Source organism: Alosa sapidissima, chromosome 8, assembly GCF_018492685.1.
Source record: "Alosa sapidissima isolate fAloSap1 chromosome 8, fAloSap1.pri, whole genome shotgun sequence".
Taxonomy (NCBI): Eukaryota; Metazoa; Chordata; class Actinopteri; order Clupeiformes; family Clupeidae; genus Alosa; species Alosa sapidissima.
Genome location: NC_055964.1, coordinates 23804989 through 23822959, shown reverse-complemented (window position 1 = coordinate 23822959; position 17971 = coordinate 23804989). Strand labels below are relative to the sequence as shown.

General features: G+C 39.6%; 1 protein-coding gene across 1 annotated transcript; it reads left to right on the top strand.

The window, feature by feature from the left end:
• The first annotated feature begins 813 nt into the window (after positions 1 to 813).
• Positions 814 to 17141, top strand: tmc1 (transmembrane channel-like 1). The gene is made up of 18 exons (XM_042099867.1): positions 814 to 2074; positions 6460 to 6651; positions 6966 to 7056; positions 7221 to 7302; positions 7454 to 7560; positions 7964 to 8062; positions 8291 to 8433; positions 8839 to 8983; positions 9141 to 9335; positions 12096 to 12275; positions 12874 to 13026; positions 14133 to 14261; positions 14389 to 14456; positions 14729 to 14968; positions 15715 to 15840; positions 16054 to 16132; positions 16491 to 16614; positions 16955 to 17141. Exons 1-18 carry the CDS (start codon positions 1578 to 1580, stop codon positions 17128 to 17130), a joined length of 2826 nt encoding a protein of 941 aa, XP_041955801.1. The 5' UTR covers positions 814 to 1577; the 3' UTR covers positions 17131 to 17141.
• The last annotated feature ends 830 nt before the right edge of the window (positions 17142 to 17971 follow it).

Sequence of the window (17971 nt, the reverse complement as noted above, 5' to 3'; positions counted from 1 at the left end):
TATATGCCATGTATTACATTTTTGATTGTGATGGCTGAAGCTAGATCTGGTTATTCACTTGAGATTTCCCAAAAACCTCATCCCTACTTATTATCATGACTTATTATCATGTCTCATGACTGAACTAAAGCATGCTTGATACCAATGTGCCACCATTAGCAACACTCCAGCCACCACTGCAACATTAGATTACTACTGATTGCACTGAAAGGTTTCTGGTAGCATGATGAGTGTGGTATACTGGGAAATTAAAGGAGCGTATGGCAAACTTTGTTCGATTGCTTGATTAATATCATAGCACCTCTCATCCAAGCACATCATGAACCCCCCCCCCCCTTTTTTTTTGGCCAAGTCCCTATTGACCCCCCTCTCCTTAAATAGGGGGGAGAGAGTCATAACTGTGCTGAATAATTAAAGGAAGAGAAATTGAGTGGTTCTAGAGTTTCGGGGCCGTTATTGTTCCTGTGGGCGGTTGCTGAATGGCAGCTTAAAAAGTGAACTCCTCATGCGCGAGGCTCATCACTGGGCAGGCACGGGTCAGTCCAGGGTTGGTGCTGGCGACGTGACCCACAGAGCCGCTGGACTGCAGGAGGATGCCTCGGGACAAGCTCGTCGCCTCCGAGAGTGATGGTGAGGCAACAACTAGATCTTCCATCACTTTCTGAGTTGTTTCTGTGTTGTTGTTAGTAATGTTTATGTTACTTAATGGTGGTTTAACTACTAGAGGTAATTGGCTGATGTGTCTGTGTTTTTCTCATGTCGAGAGACTGATGGAGGGTTTGTGAGTCAATAAGAGTGATGAAATTGTAATATTTAATAATCAGTTATAACACTCATATTAACATGTTTACAGGTACATTTGTACAAACACTTGGGGACCATAGTTGACATTCACTGACATATGCACCACTTGTAGAACTTTTACGTTGTGCGTTAAAAGGCCATTAATACTGTCTTGACCTCTGGCCTTTTACCCTCCCTCCCCCAAACGTCTTTGTGTGGCCTTACACGGGGCGATATCTCATCAAAGCTTCCTTTGTGCCCTTTGTGAAAACATTATTGCATGTGTAATGGCCCATGTATCACATACAGATTCAGTTACAAATGCAGCAGAATGACACGGGCTGGGTCATTTACGCATGGTGGCCAAAGCAAACCAAAAGAAGATTGTGATATTTGTATTTTTTTCACATATCCGTCTTTTTTTTCTGTGCAATTGCAGTCAGCATTGAGGTGCATGCAGGTAAGATTCTGGTCATGCTTGGGATGTCCTTCATGTTGTACCAACTGGCTAAATGACTACCATTGTAATATGTCTCCCATGATAGTCACACCCAAGGTGTAAGTTGCCACTGGTTTCCAGTAACCGCTGAAGAAGGTAGAGTTGAAAGCAAGAAATTTGGAAAGAAATAAGTTCAATTAGGGGATCTAATGATAGGAAGTAAAGATAAAGACTAACGCTCAAAAAAGAGAAAGACAGAGAAATATGGACTGTCAATTCAACGTGACATAAATGTTATTTCCAAGGAGATTATCCTTTTTCTAATAAACATATAGCAGTGCATAAAAATGTATGGATGTTATTACGAGTAATGCATTTTTTTGGGGGTATAGAGAATGAAGACTACAATACAGACTACAATGAGGACACAGACCGAGAGGCAAAGAGAAAGAGAGGGAGAAGGAAGAAGGGAGAAAGAGAAAACAAAAGAAAAGCAAAGAAAGGAGGGAGTACAGGCATATCAGGGATTTACACTCAGGAGCAATCTGAGAAAGAGCGCCAGAGAAGGAAGGCCAGGCGACATAAAGATAAAGAGGAAGAAAAGACGGGAATAGAGGAAGACGGCGAAGAGGTGGACAACGATATCCAAAGTCAAAGAAAGAATGGGAGGAATGGAAAAGCAAAAAAGCTTAAAGAAGAGAAAGAGGAGGAGAACAGGAATCACAAGAGACAAAGACCGTCTAAAACAGACGAGGAAATAACTGCCAGTAAGAAGAAAGCCAAGAAGAAACAGGAAGACGAACCACAAAAGACAGACAAAGGAAAGAAAAAAAGAAAGAAAGTAGAAACCAGGTATGGGTGAACAGGTTTAGGTCATAACACACATTTCAAATGTGTCCATAACATAACAAATATGCCTCCACTATGACACAAACATATGCCTATATTAGTTGCTTGCAGTTCAGGCTCAATCTCTCAGTATTTTAGTTTCACCTTTACCCAATGACTAGTTTTTCCTCCCAGATATTCACTGGAGAGAAGTCCTTGTGTTATGTAGGCGATAACCAAGCATATTTAACATCACACAATATGATGCAAGACACAATAAGGCACAGTTGGCATGGCAGCAGTCACAAACGTGTCACATGTTGTACCTGGCATCCATAAAGACCTTCCTAGTCAAGTCAAGTTTATTTATATAGCACATTTCATACACAGAGGTCATTCAATGTGCTTTACATAAACAAAACCAAACAATAATAACAAATAAAAGCATAGAAGGGCAATATAGTCAAAGAATAATTCAAAAGGTAAAGATCATAATAAAAAGAAAACAGAAAACACACACGGTAAAATCATTTAAAAATGGAGAATTATTAAAAAGACAAAATAAAAGACACAAGGTAGAATACTTTTCAAGACAGATTCAGAAATTATAACTCAGTGCAGTTAGCAGAAAGCATCTGAGAACAGTTTGGTCTTAAGTCTAGATTTAAAACTGGCTACGTTTGGGGCCTTTTTAATGTCATCCGAAAGTTGGTTCCAGAGCTAAGCCGCATAGCAGCTAAAAGCTTAGTTCTATGTTTAGTTCTAACAGCAGGTTTTACTAACAGGTTATTTTCCTGAGACCTGAGAGGTCTGGAGGGTGTGTACTAGCATGTCTGAGAGGTATTTAGGTCCTGCTCCATTTAGTGATTTATAAACAAGCAGTAGGGCTTTAAAGTCAATTCTGTGACTTACTGGAAGCCAGTGCAGGGACTTGGAGTAATGTGGTCAGTTCTTTTAGTTTTTGTGAGAACCCTAGCTGCTGCATTTTGTATCACCTGAAGCTGTTTGATAGTCTTTTTAGGAAGGCCTGTGAAAAGTCCATTGCAGTAATCAACCCTGCTGGAGATAAATGCATGAATGAGTTTTTCTAAATCATCTTTTGGCATCAGCCCTCAAAGTTTGGCAATATTTCTGAGGTGGTAAAAAGCTGATTTAGTTATCACTTTCATGTGGCTGTTGAAATTTAGATCACTGTCAATTAATACACCAAGATTTTTAACAGTATCCTTTGCTTTCAACCCTTTTGTGTCAAGGACAGTGACAACCCTAAGTCTTTCCTCCTTTTTACCAAATATAATTACTTCAGTTTTTTCTTTGTTCAGCTGAAGAAAATGTTGAGACATCCAGGTGTTGATTTGTTCTATACACTGACACAGAGATTTAAGGGGACCATAGTCGTTTGGTGACAGAGCTAAGTAAATTTGTGTGTCATCTGCATAGCTATGATATGAAATCAAATTATTTTGGATGATTTGTCCAAGTGGGAACATATAGAGGTTGAATAATAGTGGTCCCAAGATCGACCCGTGGGGAACACCACAGGTCAAAGACATTGGTGTTGATGTAAAGTTTCCAATGGCAACAAAGAAACTCCTTTCTTGTAGACATGATTTCAGCCAGTTGATAACTATGCCTGTAAATCCAACTCAGTGTTCTAGTCTGTGTAATAAAATATTGTGTCAAATGCTGCACTAAGGTCCTGTATCACTAGGACTGATGTTTTACCTGAATCTGAGGCATATGTCATTGAAAACCTTGATGAGAGCGGTTTCAGTGCTGTGATTTGCCCGAAAACCCGACTGAAAGTAATCAAAATACCCATTCGATGTTAGGAAGGTGGTTAGTTGATTAAAGACTACTTTTTCAATAATTTTGCCAATAAAAGCTAGATTGGATATGGGTCTGTAATTGTTTAGCATGGAGGCGTCTAGGTTATTCTTCTTGAGAAGTAGCTTTACAACAGCTGTTTTCAGTGACTTAGGAAAAATGCCAGACAGCAGTGATGAATTTACCATGCGAAGGACATCTGCTGCTATAAGGTGAAAAACAGTTTTAACCCTTGTGTTACCCTCAAATCTTACCGACATGCTTTATCCTTGGGGTCAATTTGACACCAGCTAAATAAATCCTCAGAAAATGATTATAATTCATATTGTTACTCACTTTTTTGTGACAGGTACTTAACAAGAGTGTAATAACCAGGGTAGGAATTTCACGGCGGCTTGCGTTGACCGTGAGGCCCCTTTGAAAATCAGAGGTTTACAGGCCACGGTGGCCTTGGTGCCCCCTTCTTTCAATATTCTGCTTTGCGTCCTACTAATAGCAATTTTATTTAGCCTGTGGCCTGTCAAAATAATCTTAGCATTCACAGCGCAAAATTATTTAGTCTTTTACGCAGTGGAGAAAGTGACAGCGCAAGAAAGAAATTGCGTCCAACTTCACCCATTCTCAGTTGAACTACTCGCGAAGTAGCCTATTCATCACACAGACATCACAAGTATCACATGAAAGAGCTTTTTCTCAGCTTTTAAACGATGTTAGCCGATAATTGCTGTGTTGAACGGTTCGCGAGAAAAGTAAATAATATAATTAAATGTAATCATACATTCTACTGAAGGTTTTGCGTCCCATGATCTCCCTACCCATTCATCTCGGTGGAATACTTTACGAACCCTTCTTTTAACACATGCCAAACCGTATATCAGAATAAACAGGAGACCTTACCGAACACAAAGGTGTAAAGCAGTTCCCTGTACAGTTAGCCGTTCCAGAGTAATCCAGTTTTGAATTTGCAGTAAAGTTCGACATACATGGATGTCTCCAAATTTGGGCTTTAAGTTTTACAATGTGTTTAAATTGTTCCACATGATTTCATAACGGGCCAAATACAAAATAAATGTTACAAATATCGCCTAGATATTGGTAAATCAGAGTACAGCTGACTAAGAATTTGTGAAAGTAGCCTTAATGATCACAAAATGCTAAGCATGCATCTAGGCTTCTTAAAGCTGAGCTGTGATTAAATTGTTCAATACATGATTTCATAACAGGCCAAATATAAAATAAATGTTATATATAGCCTAGATAGTCAGATGATTTACAGTTCTATGTAATATGTCATGTTTTCATTTCATGTTTTTGTAATGTTTCATACAGTGATGCAGGTCTACTGCAGTGAATACGCTAAACTTTGATCATTTTTATAGCCTACTACTGTATAGTTAACTTTGGCCTTGGTGCCCTGACATGTGGCCTTTGTGCCCCCCACCAAATATGCCCAACTGAAGGCCAAGTGGCCTTGCCCCCAGAATGGTGAAATTCCAAGCCTGGTAATAACCACCATCAAAAGCCCAAAAAACAATCCCACCCACCCCCACACCCCTTTATGAACCTTGGAACCCTGGCTGGCAATATTGCCCATCCAGTGTCAGCAGCCCAAAGGCTTGCTGTTGCTTCCCCTTTTGACTTATACAGTCCTGCCAAAATTACTTATATGTAATATGTACTTGTGTATATAATAATGATAATAACAATATGTTCTCATACTATTACAATAATAATATCCATAATGTGTCAAATATTCATGTATCTTATGTTTCATACAGCTGGAGTCAAACTGACCCCAAGGAACATTAATGTACAAAATATTTGTACAGGACATTGAAAACATATTATTGTACTGTACAAATGTCAAGCTAACTCTGTTGTACCCTTCAATTGAGGAAAAGTCATGAAACAGGAAGTAAAAAAAAAAAGTGAACCATATATTTTATGATGTTAAACGTTGCTTGGGGTCAAATTGACCCCAAGGATAACAGAAATTGGTTGGCAAAATGTCTAAGCCACATGTGGAAGAGCTGAGATTCTGTACCGTTTTGTCAAGTGTGTCGTGGTCTATCAAGCTGAACTCTGACATCAAGTTTCCCTGTAGCTGGAAGTTCCGGATGTTGAATTAGTAATTGAGCAGATATGTTGAGTCTGATTTTGTCAATTTTACCTTTAAATAAAGATGAGAACTCATTGCATTTATTAGTTGAGAGAAGTTCTGGCGCTAATTGTGAAACAGTTGAAAATAGAACATGAGTGTTATTTGAACTTCTACTGAGAAGATTCCTACACAAAACACAAGCCCTTCAACAGTCAACAATAAATACCACTCTAGTAACACAGTGTCAAGATTTCAGTTCAGGACACAATATGAAGAAGAGTAGAGGCTAGTCTGTGAGGACTTCAGCCATGTATAATTTTGACTGAATTGTGTTGTGTTACAAAAGATCCGAGGTGCTGTGCTACGCTACTTGAGAATGGTGTTGTGTTAATTGTGTGTGTTTTAAAATTACATATAACAATCAAATAAATTCCAATGATGCGATGCGTTGTTTTTTTACACATCCATTTTTACACAACAGTTCTGAATCCTCTGAGGTGGAGGAACTAGCTGGGGAGGAGGAGGAGGAGGAGGAGGAAAAGGAAATGGTGGTGGGGGTGCTGACTCCTGAGGAGCTGGAGAAGCTGAAGGAGGCGGTGGATGAGAGGAAGAAGCTCATCACCACGCTCAGAGGAAAGCCCTGGCCCATGATGAAGAAACTACAAACACTCAAGTACTGAGGCCACTCATGTACTGATCAAAATAAATGCTTTAGAAATACCTGCACTTGAGTAGTGAGTAGTCATCAAGCTTAATAGTGTTTTCCAGCAGAAAATGCTGACAGCTTAATAGTGTTTTCCAGCAGAAAATGCTGACCTTGTGTGACCTTGCCATCCTTGTCACATATTATTAATATTTTAGAGATCTCTCTCTCTCTCTCTCTCTTTCATTCTCTCTTCTCTCTCTCTCTCCCTATCTGTGTGTGTGTGTGTGTGTGCTTGTGTGTGTACTTGTACGTGTATGTGTATGTGCATGTTTGTTTTTTAGGGAATCTCAGGAGTTTGTGGAGAAATATGAGGGTGCTCTTGGGAGAGGAAGGGGTAGAAAGCTGTATGCCTACAAAGTCATGATGCAAAAGGTGATGTATAAGCCATGTGGAGCAATACGGCAAGCAGAGACAACACCCATGTTAGTAACGAGAAACAAAGCCAAACGTATTACTACAATTCATTATTATCTACGTGTCAGAATACCATTTGTGTTTGTAGTTCCAGCATGTATTCTCTCTCTTTTGCATGTCAGAAATGGATGAAGTTCCTGCGCGACTTCGAGAACTTCAAGACAGCGTGCATCCCATGGGAAATGAAGATCAAAGACATAGAAAGTAAGAGTTCACCTCAGGCTTACATGATGCTAATGATTGCTTGACAGCATTCATTCACTTTTTGTGCCAATGGCTAAATTAGATCATTTGAAAATGAGGATGCAATGTGTCCCTGTGATACTTGCATCTTAATGCTCTGGTTTTGCTACAGGTCATTTTGGGTCCTCTGTTGCGAGCTACTTCATCTTCCTCAGGTGGATGTATGGGATCAACACGATTCTCTTTGGACTCACGTTCGGCCTGGTCATGGTTCCAGAGGTACGACTGCAGACACCGTAATTTGTGTCCAGTTGCCATTAATATACTGCTTTTATATCATTATTATTACTATATATTATTTATACTATTATTATTTATGCATACTCCCCTTCTTCTTTTCTTTCTATTTATTATTATTATTATTATTATTATTATTATTATTATTATTATTATTATTATGTTATTCTATTATTATGATTATTATTATTGCTATTATTATTATTTGCCTTTTGTATCTTTTTATTGTTCTTGTTTTGTTATTTTGATTATTGTTGTTGTATGTTTTGTAACTCAGGGCATTGCTGTAAAAGAGATGGATGCTCAGTCAATTTCTCCCTGAATAAAAAAAACGGTTGATGATGATTAAATGAAAATGAAAAATCACTACGTTCTCCATGTCCAGGCACTGATGGGGAGGCCTTATGGGAGCATTCCGAGGAAGACTGTTCCCAGAGCGGATGAAACAAGTGCCATGGACTTTGCCATCTTGTGGGATTTTGGGGTTTGTGTATTCTGCTGCTGACACACACACACACACACACACACACACACACACACACACACACACACACACACACAAACAAAGTCATACATGCATTTATAAACAGACACAGATGTGTGTATGCATGTGGCCACACACACACACACACACACACACACACACACACACACACACACACACACACACACACACATAATGTTTTTGAAATGGTCCTTTCCTGTCCTTCAGGGGTTTGCTAAGTACTCAGTGCTTTTCTATGGCTACTACAACAACCAGCGGACTGTTGGCTGGCTGAAGTTCCGCATGCCTCTCTCTTACTTCCTGGTTGGGGTCGGCACAGTGGCCTACAGCTACATGGTGGTCATTCGGAAGTGAGTGGCTGCTCTGCTGACATGAGACACATAGGCCCCTATCTTATGCCCGCTGCATTGCAACGCTAGGCGGAATGCAACGTGTCTTTGCTAGTGACCAACACAGTTTTCATCTTTCCATCCAGTGTTGTCCACGTTGTCTAAATAGTAAATGAACTTGTGCACCCAGGGGTGTGACCGGCTTAACGCTAACGGCTTAGCGCTATATGTTCTTTCATTGTTTATTTGTTACCCACTAAAACAACCCATTGAGAAATGTTGTCAAGTCATTAACATTAAATTCCTTTATGCCAATAATAACCTGCACATGAGGCAGTTTTGGATTATCTACGTCATTTATGTAAGTAAGGCCCCTCTCAATCCAATTGGGAATGGACCTCTGCACTCCTTACTCGACTCCACCAGGATGGCCCGCAACGCCAATGAGCAAGGAGGCGGAGATGACACCAGTTTCAACTTCAGCTGGAAGATGTTCACCAGCTGGGACTACCTCATTGGGAACCCTGAAACCGCAGACAACAAGTTTGCCTCCATAACAACCAGCTTCAAGGTGAGTGTTATTCCAAACAACCAGAGTCCCACAGCACCATAACCCTTGATGTGGAGCTATCGAGCAGTATGAGAGTGGGTGTTGTCTGTCTCGTGTCTGTGTGTTGCCATGAGTGAGCGAGTGAGTCTGCTCCACTACATGTTCTTGTGTTTCTAAGGAAGCCATTGTGGAGGAGCAAGAGAACAGGAAAGATGACAACATCCACCTTACCCGCTTCCTCAGGGTCTTGGCCAACTTCCTGGTACTCTGCTGCTTGGCAGGAAGTGGATATCTGATCTTCTTTGTGGTCAGGAGGTCTCAGAAGTTTGCCCTTGCGGGGCTGGAGAACTACGGCTGGTGGGAAAGAAATGAAGTAGGATGTATTATTTTTTCTTTTTTTATTTATGTATTTAGCACTTGTAAAAAGACAGAGAGTCAAAGAAGAAACAAAGAAAAGAAATCAGTGCAGGAAGAGGCAGTAAGCCCAGACTGGCTTATATGAGGCCTCCACCTAAAAAAGTAACATAACAACCAGAGCCACAACAAAAGTATTAAAACAATATAAATGTAAAGAAATATAAAAGAAAAAGGGAAAAAAAGAAGAAAGAAAAAAATGAACAAACAGTGTAAGCACTACAGTAGAACAAACTACTATGACAGAAATCTTCAGGAGAACCAGCTATAGACCCGCGATTAAGTTAGCCTTTAGGCATATTTTAAAATGATTAGTAGTAAAACAATTCCAGGCCAGTCCATATTTTAGCACCCCTATAACGTATGGACAATTGAGCTTGACATGTTCTAAGTTGAGGAGGGTGAAAATCATTAGCTTGCCTCGTTACATATGAGTGAACCTGTGAATTAGTTTTAAAATAGCACTTAAAGTGCTCAGGAATGTTTCAATTAAAATTATATATTTCATAAATAAAAACACAGGTTTGAAGTACATTAATATCATTAACAGTAAGGATTTTCAGTTCTTTAAATAAAGGAGTAGATGCAGTACTCCATTCAGAACAGTTTTTTTGAAGGACCAGTAATTTGTGAATGGTGGAAGGAAAAGTACTTGCCCACACTAAATTACAGTATGAAAGGTATGGGTAAATTAAACTATAATAAAGAGTGAGGAGGCAATTTCTGGAGACAAGATGACTAACCCTCCTAATTATCCCAATTGATTTATTTACTTTTTTGCTAACCCAGTCTATACTTGATCCTTCCATTTTAAGGTTTCATTAACAATAATGCCTAAGAATCTGGTTGATGAAACTTACGGTATCTCTGTAGACTTTGTAGTTATTAATTTTAAATATGTCATTAGGGTATAGATTTTTACCTCCAAAAATAATGAAATTAGATGTTTTAAGATTTAAAGATAGTTTATTTAATTTGAACCAAGTGGCATATGCAGATAAGCCAGCATTTGCCTCTTTCATTAGAACATTGAAATTTGAATGTGAAAGAATCAAGGTAGTGTCATCTGCAAACATAATAGGAGAAAAAAGGTTAGAAACATTGGCCAAATCATTAATATAAATAAGAAATAATAAAGGTCCCAGGATAGAACCCTGTGGAACACCACAGGGTAGTCCAGCCATGTTGGAATTGCAACCCTTTACACAGACAAACTGTTTTCGATCAGATAAATAATTACTTAGCCACTTATATGTAAGATCATGAAAGCCATGTTTATGCAGTTTTTCCAATAAAATAAAATAGAATGATTAACAGTATGAAATGCCTTTGACAAGTCTACAAATGTATTCATTTTTAGTTTGAGCCAAGGTAACCTTGTCTATCAAGTGAAGAAGTGCCATATAAATTGAATGATTTTTGCGAAAACCATATTGGTGTTTATACAGAATTTCATTAGAATCTAAATGTAGGATAATCCTCCTGTAAATCAGTTTTTCCAGTACTTTTGAGAAACAAGGCAAAATTGATATTGGTCTATAGTTATTAAAGCAACATGGATCATCTGTTTTATACAAAGGAATAACCTTGGCAATCTTTAAGTCCTGAGGCACAATGCCTGTTTTCAGGAACAAAGAGAAAATGTGGACAAGTGGTTGTAATATTATTTGTTTCACCTCCTTGACAAGAAAAGTTGGAATACCATCATGACCCGCTGATGAAGTTGTTAGCTTATCAATTATTTCACTTATTTCCTCAAGGTCAGGGGGCTTAAAAGAAGAAATCCTTTGATATATCTTTGTAATAAAGTCCAAGGGACTCCCGTTGCAATCAGAGATTTTATTTGCCAATTCCTGCCCAATATTGACAAAAATTTAAATATTACATTTTTCAGCTATATCCAAAGGATTCTTGAGAGACCTATCACCATCATGAAACTCTGTAGGTAACCTACGAGTTGTAATTTGGCAATTTGAATATTTCCTTTGAATCTGATAACGCAATCACAGATAATTCATGACAGGATCAACAAATTCAGATTTGTTATAGTCCATAGAAAGTGTTTAAAATACCTGAGAAGACATATAGTGGAAACTAATGACCCGGACTCTGGCTGCTTGACTGTCCTTGTTGTTTTTGCGAAGGTGGATGGACAATCAGTTTGTCATATCTCAGATATGTAATATCCCCCCTCTCCCTTGCTGCCCTCATGGCTGGGAGAAGTTCTTTCCTCTTTAGTCGGATGGCCTCAGTAAAATCCTCATTGATGTAGATGCCTGTTCCCTTTAGATGTTTGGTTTTGTCTAGAACAGCCAAATTGTCCTTTAGTCGTAGAAATCTGACAATGATTGGTCTGGGTATTCTATCATTAACGGTTTATTTGTCAGTGCAGAGTAGGCTGGTGCCAGTGTAATGATTTGGAGAGGGTCAGGCAAGAAGGAAAACTGTTCTAGTGTAAGTAAAACAAAATAATATTTAATATTTAGTAGATAACAAGATCAACAAATAACATGAAAACAGACTGATGGACACTGTATGAAATGTAAAAAGATTCATAGATAGATGTCATTTTAACTAAGAAATACCTTTAAATAAATGTATTTCATATGTACATGTGTATATATAAAACCTCAACTTACACTAAACCTACACCTAAACTAGAATGTGTATGTGTGTGTGTGTGTGTGTGTGTGTGTGTGTGTGTGTCCTCATGGTTCAGGTGAACATGGTGATGTCTCTGCTGGGGATGTTCTGTCCCATGCTGTTCGACGTGATCAGCTCTCTGGAGAATTACCACCCCCGCATCGCCCTCCAGTGGCAGCTGGGGCGCATCTTCGCCCTGTTCCTGGGCAACCTCTACACCTTCATCATCGCCCTCATGGATGAGATCAACCTCAAAGTGAGTCAGGCTACACGCTAGGAATAGAACAGCCCATGTGCTTTTCACTGAAAAGACGTGTTTGTTACCCACAAGTCTACTAACACTTCTGCTTTTCATCCTTATATGTGTAAGAGCATTCATAGATGAAATGAATACACAATTCGACAATAAAACAGTCTTTGTTGTTGCTATGAAGGAGGACACATATTACTTAGCATATCATATCTCTGAGGGGCAATCCAAACAGGTCACTCGAATGTTCCTGAAACATAAGCATAGCATGGAATGGCCTTAGCTTTCCCCTGCCTTATGGTGCCCCTGAATGCTGGACCATGGGTGGATTTGTCTTCATAAGCACACTAAAGGATGGTAATAGTGACCTCTATTCAAATCTGAATGTGGTACATACAGTATATAGCACCTTCCACATTAATTGGCAACCTTGGAAACGTGCCGAGTATAAAAAAGTAATCTTATGACGATTTATCTTAATCTCATAATGAAAACAATCTGGAAAAGTCCAACTTTTGAAGAGAAGCACATTGAACACATCAACATTGACACCAATGACACAAATAAACTGTTTTTGTTTTCCTTGATGGGATTTCATTATTAGAGGAAAGAGGAGGAGGTCATAATAGCCAACATGACGTTGTGGCAGGCCAGCCTGTACAACGGGACCCTGGGAGAGAACAACACCACTCCTGTTATCACTGTTGACCCAGCTGATGTCCCCAGAGGACCTTGTTGGGAGACTATGGTGGGACAGGTAAGGATGTCCAGTCATATATGGTCAGAGGCGGACAGAGTACACAACTTCATTACTTGAGTAAAAGTACAGATACCCTTTGCTAAATGTTACTCAAGTACAAGTAAAAGTCCAACAGTCAGATGTCTACTTAAGTAAAAGTACTGAGTATCAAGAGTACAAGAGTACATTTTCTAAATATTGGATTACTACTGCCATAGTGCTTACATTTATGTACAGAAACGTTCTACATGGAGTTATGAAAAATGTTAATGTTAATACCTTGGAGAGGAATTGAAAGTAAAATCAAGTCATTTTCATCTTTTTACCATGTTGCCACTTGCCAGGGATGGGCAGTATTTCTAATACATGTATATAAAATACGTATTTCAAATACAAAATACTATTTTGTAATTGAAACACTTGAAGCGAACACTATCATTAACTTGTTCAGTACAATATTTGCCTCTCAAATGTACTTGAGTAAAGTCATGAGTACTCCCCAAAAATGATAGTCGAGTAAAGTACAGATCCCTCAAAATTGTACTCAAGTACTGTACTCAAGTAAATGTACTCCGTTACTGTCCGGCTCTGTATATGGTAATCATAGTTAATCATGTCATAGTGGGTCTACACACGTTGACATGTATTACTTTTCACATTTACATTTTTTAATTTTGCAGATGCTTTTATCCCAAGCGACTAACGTATGTCATTTATATTACAAGGACCATTATCCCACTTATTATTATTGTCCCCAGAGCAACTCAGGGTGAAGTGCCTTGCTCGAGGGCACAACGGTGGTAGGCCGCAATTGAACCCACAACTTTACACACACACACACACACACACACACACACACACACACACACACACACACACACACACACACACTCACTCACTCACACAAACTCACACATAGAAGAACTTAAAGTAAGCTTATTTCAACCAAAAGAAGGATATGAGGCCACACTACGCATGATGTATGATTGTGCTATTTTAGGCCATTGTCCCCATCCTCTGTAGGGGTGGTACATGTAGCAGAAGTGAGCCAGTAGTGGTTCCCCTTTAAGACGGCGGCTTGGCGTGAGCTTGAGTAATGCTGGCCTCCTCTGCTTTCTGGCCAGGAGTTTGTACGGCTCATCATTTCTGACACCATGACGACGTACGTGACCCTGCTGATCGGGGATTTCCTCAGGGCGTTTATCGTGCGCTTCCTCAACTACTGCTGGTGCTGGGACCTGGAGTATGGCTTTGTGAGTTCCCTCACCCCACCACGGGGATCACGCCACGGCGTTCTTGTGATATTTGACTGTGTGAAACAATGCATCAGGCCAACACTGAGTAAATGTTTTTTTGCCACTCCTTTCCCCCCATGTTAAGCCCTCCTATTCAGAGTTTGATGTCAGCGGAAATGTCCTGGGGTTAATCTTTAATCAGGGAATGATCTGGTAAGGCACTGGCTTCTGAAATAAGAATGTTTGAAAGTGTGTGTGCTTTCTTGTGTATACGTTTTGTAAGAATAAATATAAAATAAAAGTTGTTTTATTGTAATTTGTAAAGATGATAGAGCATTTGGTATTTGTTGTGTATACACGGCTACAGAGTCCCTTATAATCTCTCGGTTTCCCTTTCCCTCTGTCTATATTGTACTCCCCAATCTCTCTCTCTCTCTCTCTCTCTCTCTCTCTCTCCCAAACCCTCTGTGTCCTTTGCTTCTAAGGATGGGAGCATTTTACGCCCCCTGTCTGCCAGCGATGAACGTGCTGCGCCTGCACGTCTCCATGTACCTGCAGTGCTGGGCAGTCATGTGCTGCAACGTCCCCCAGGAGCGCGTCTTCAAGGCCTCGGGCTCCAACAACTTCTACATGGCCATGCTGCTGGTCATCCTCTTCCTCTCCACCCTGCCCGCCATCTACACCATCGTCTCCATACCCCCCTCTTTCGACTGTGGACCCTTCAGGTGAAGGAGACGGGAGATGCTGTTTATATATATACTGTGTATGTGTGTGTGTGGGTATCTGTGTGCGTGTGAGAGATATACTCATACTGTATTATCTCTGCTGGTTAAATGTGTCTATGTCTATTTTGATATCTCGCTTTGGACAAAGGTGTCTGCCAAATCCATAATCATAACCATAACCATATATGTAGATTTTGTGTGTGTGTGTGTATGCGTGTGCTTGTGTGTGTGTGTGTGTGTGTGTGTGTGTGTGTGTGTGTGTGTGTGTGTGTGTGTGTGTGTGTGTGTGTCTAAATATACCTATTCAGATAGACTCCCCTCTCCCCCTCCTCTTCCCTCTGAATCCTCTGAGTATTTCTATCTTTAGAATGAGAATATCTGAAGAACCTGTGATGTGATGAAGCGGTGTAGATGTTACAAAACACCTACTTTTCAGCAAATATTTTTAGTCCAGAACATCTAAAACTACTGGACATACTGGCCACAGTGTCTGTACAATTCTTGAGGACATACTGGCCACAGTGTCTGTACAATTCTTGCATCCAAATGCCCACGGGGACCCAGGTTGGAGTCCGACCTGCGGTCATTTCCCGATCCCACCCCATCTCTCTCTCCCACTTGCTTCCTGTCATGCTTCACAGTCCTATCCAAATAAAAGGCAAAACAAATTCTACTCTACGCAAAATGAGTTTACATGTGTGTTAAAGTGAGCATATATACTTCCTGTTCCCGCATGGGCATTGCAGTGGGAAAAGTCGAATGTTTGACGTAATCCAGGAGACCCTGGAGAATGATTTTCCAGCATGGTTTGGGATGGTATTCAGCTATGTGTCCAATCCTGGCCTAGTCCTTCCATTCCTTCTGCTTATGATGTAAGTGGACATTGCCTTGGGGCATTAGACTGTCTTAAACTTTACTAAAACACTTTAAAACTTTAACTTTAGTATATGTGCAGTTACTATACTATATGAAACATTTTCATAACAAGAGACAGCCATGTATGTCATGTTGTTATGGACTAGGAAACCTTCAGTAGGCATGCAAAAGTGTGAAGTGTTAAATAAAAAACTCTTTATTTTCTTTAGATTAGCAATATACTATCTTCACTCCATATCAAAGACATACAAACAATCCAACCTGGATCTTAAAAAGAAACTTCAAACAGTAAGTTCTTTTCGATATATGCACCCTTTCTATTTTTTAACATCTTGAGACATATACTGTAACCAAGATTATAGCTCTAATGTCCCATTTACATTACATGTAGTAACTAATATTGTCCTCTGGGTGGCAGTAAGGCCATGCAATATCATGATAAAAAGCTGAACGTTACAGTAACATTTCATGATCACATTACTGCAATTTATTTAAGAAAATCGCTCTCAACAACACACACTCAGAAGAAACATAGTGTGAAACAGTATAAATAATAGGTATAAATATTCAAAGTGTGTATTTGTGTGTGTGTGTGTGTGTGTGTGTGTGTGTGTGTGTGTGCGTGTGTTTGTTTATTTTAACAAAGCAAAATGAAGAAAATAAAAAGAAGAATAAGAGGGCTGCTCTAAAGGCAGCGACAGAGCTGGAGGAGGCCAGAAATACTCTACAAGAACAGCAGTCACAAAGCAACAACAACGCTTCAAACCGAGGTAGAGTTGCCTATGGATCTACCATCTACACTAAACTGTGTAGGACAGGATCCCACTCAAACAACCTAGGAGTCATGTAGTGAAGTATTAGTGAAGGCATGTTTAAAATTACATAATAAATATAGTTGATTGTAAATTTTTTATACAAAAAGAATGTACAAAAATGACATAATCATGCAGGTTAAAGGCAGTTTGGAGAGTATTTCATTAGATATTTTAGATAGATATAGAAATTCAAAATATTTGCCAACTCTTGACGCATGTTCAAGCAGGAATCAAGAAAAGTGAAGTAAAACAATTTCTCACACTCCCTTCCTTCTACTCTGGAATGTTCTCTCAGGTGACAGAAGACTTAACGACAGTAATGGTACAACTAACCAGATAGAGAACGGACACACCGCAAAGAACCATTGTAGACCTCCTTATCCCCATAGATGCATGGACAGACCTTCAGTCCCAAGAGGACCTGGTATGCCTGGGTACCTACCAGGCCTCCCACATCGACCAGCACCCTAATGACCAAAACACACTCATTTACAACACTGACCAACAAGAGCAAGCAGGAAATGGACATAATGGATGTTAAAGAATCTCTGTTTATAAATTCTGTTTTTGTTTATGGATAATAAGGGTGAAGGAGAAGTGGACTTGATTTTGTTGTTTTTGCAACCAAATGTGCAATGCAACTGCTGGGCTGGATGTTCTTTGGGCTGAAGTGCCATTTGAAGCAGAGACTGTTTCCAAAAGCTGATAGACACACAAGTTGGCCCAGAGGAATGGAAATGTCTGGCTTACTATCTTTGGCAGGGAAAATAGATGGTCCTGTTACATGCACTTTGACCAAATGGCCCAATGTGACTTTCATAGAGCTATGTGAAGTCCTTTAAACTCTTTCTTATCTCTTTATCATCATGGTCTGGTGCACCACAAGACCCAGCGACAAACCCAAACAAACGACATCAGTAGATCGCAAATAAGTAACTCTAGCTCAGTCTACGGCTATTACTGCATCACTGGGGGAAATTACTCTTCAGGTTAGCATAAGGCTAAAAGGGTATAAATAGACACATTTGTCTGAATTGTCTTGCACTGCATTTATTTTGCTGCAAGGTAAACATAGTCAAGGCTGTGTTGATAATGACAAAGAAATGAGGCAATCACTCTTATAGTTGTGTATTTTTCATATAGAAGAATACCACACAATCATTTAGTTTAATAACATAGATTAAATAGACCATTTCCCCTGAAATGTACATTCCATGTTTAAGACAAAGCTGAGACTCTTATAACAACAAATGAAATCAGAGTCGGTATGAGCTTGATTTCCTGGCTCAACGTGCGACCACCTCTCAGTTTC

What these genes read in the sequence shown, in the direction of transcription:
- tmc1 (XM_042099867.1), top strand. Translation starts at nt 1,578, where the DNA reads ATGTTATTACGAGTAATGCATTTTTTTGGGGGTATAGAGAATGAAGAC. An exon ending in AGAAAGAAAGTAGAAACCAG is followed by an intron (nt 2,075 to 6,459) that starts GTATGGGTGAAC and finishes TTTACACAACAG; the next exon opens with TTCTGAATCCTCTGAGGTGG. An exon ending in TGGATGAGATCAACCTCAAA is followed by an intron (nt 12,276 to 12,873) that starts GTGAGTCAGGCT and finishes TTTCATTATTAG; the next exon opens with AGGAAAGAGGAGGAGGTCAT.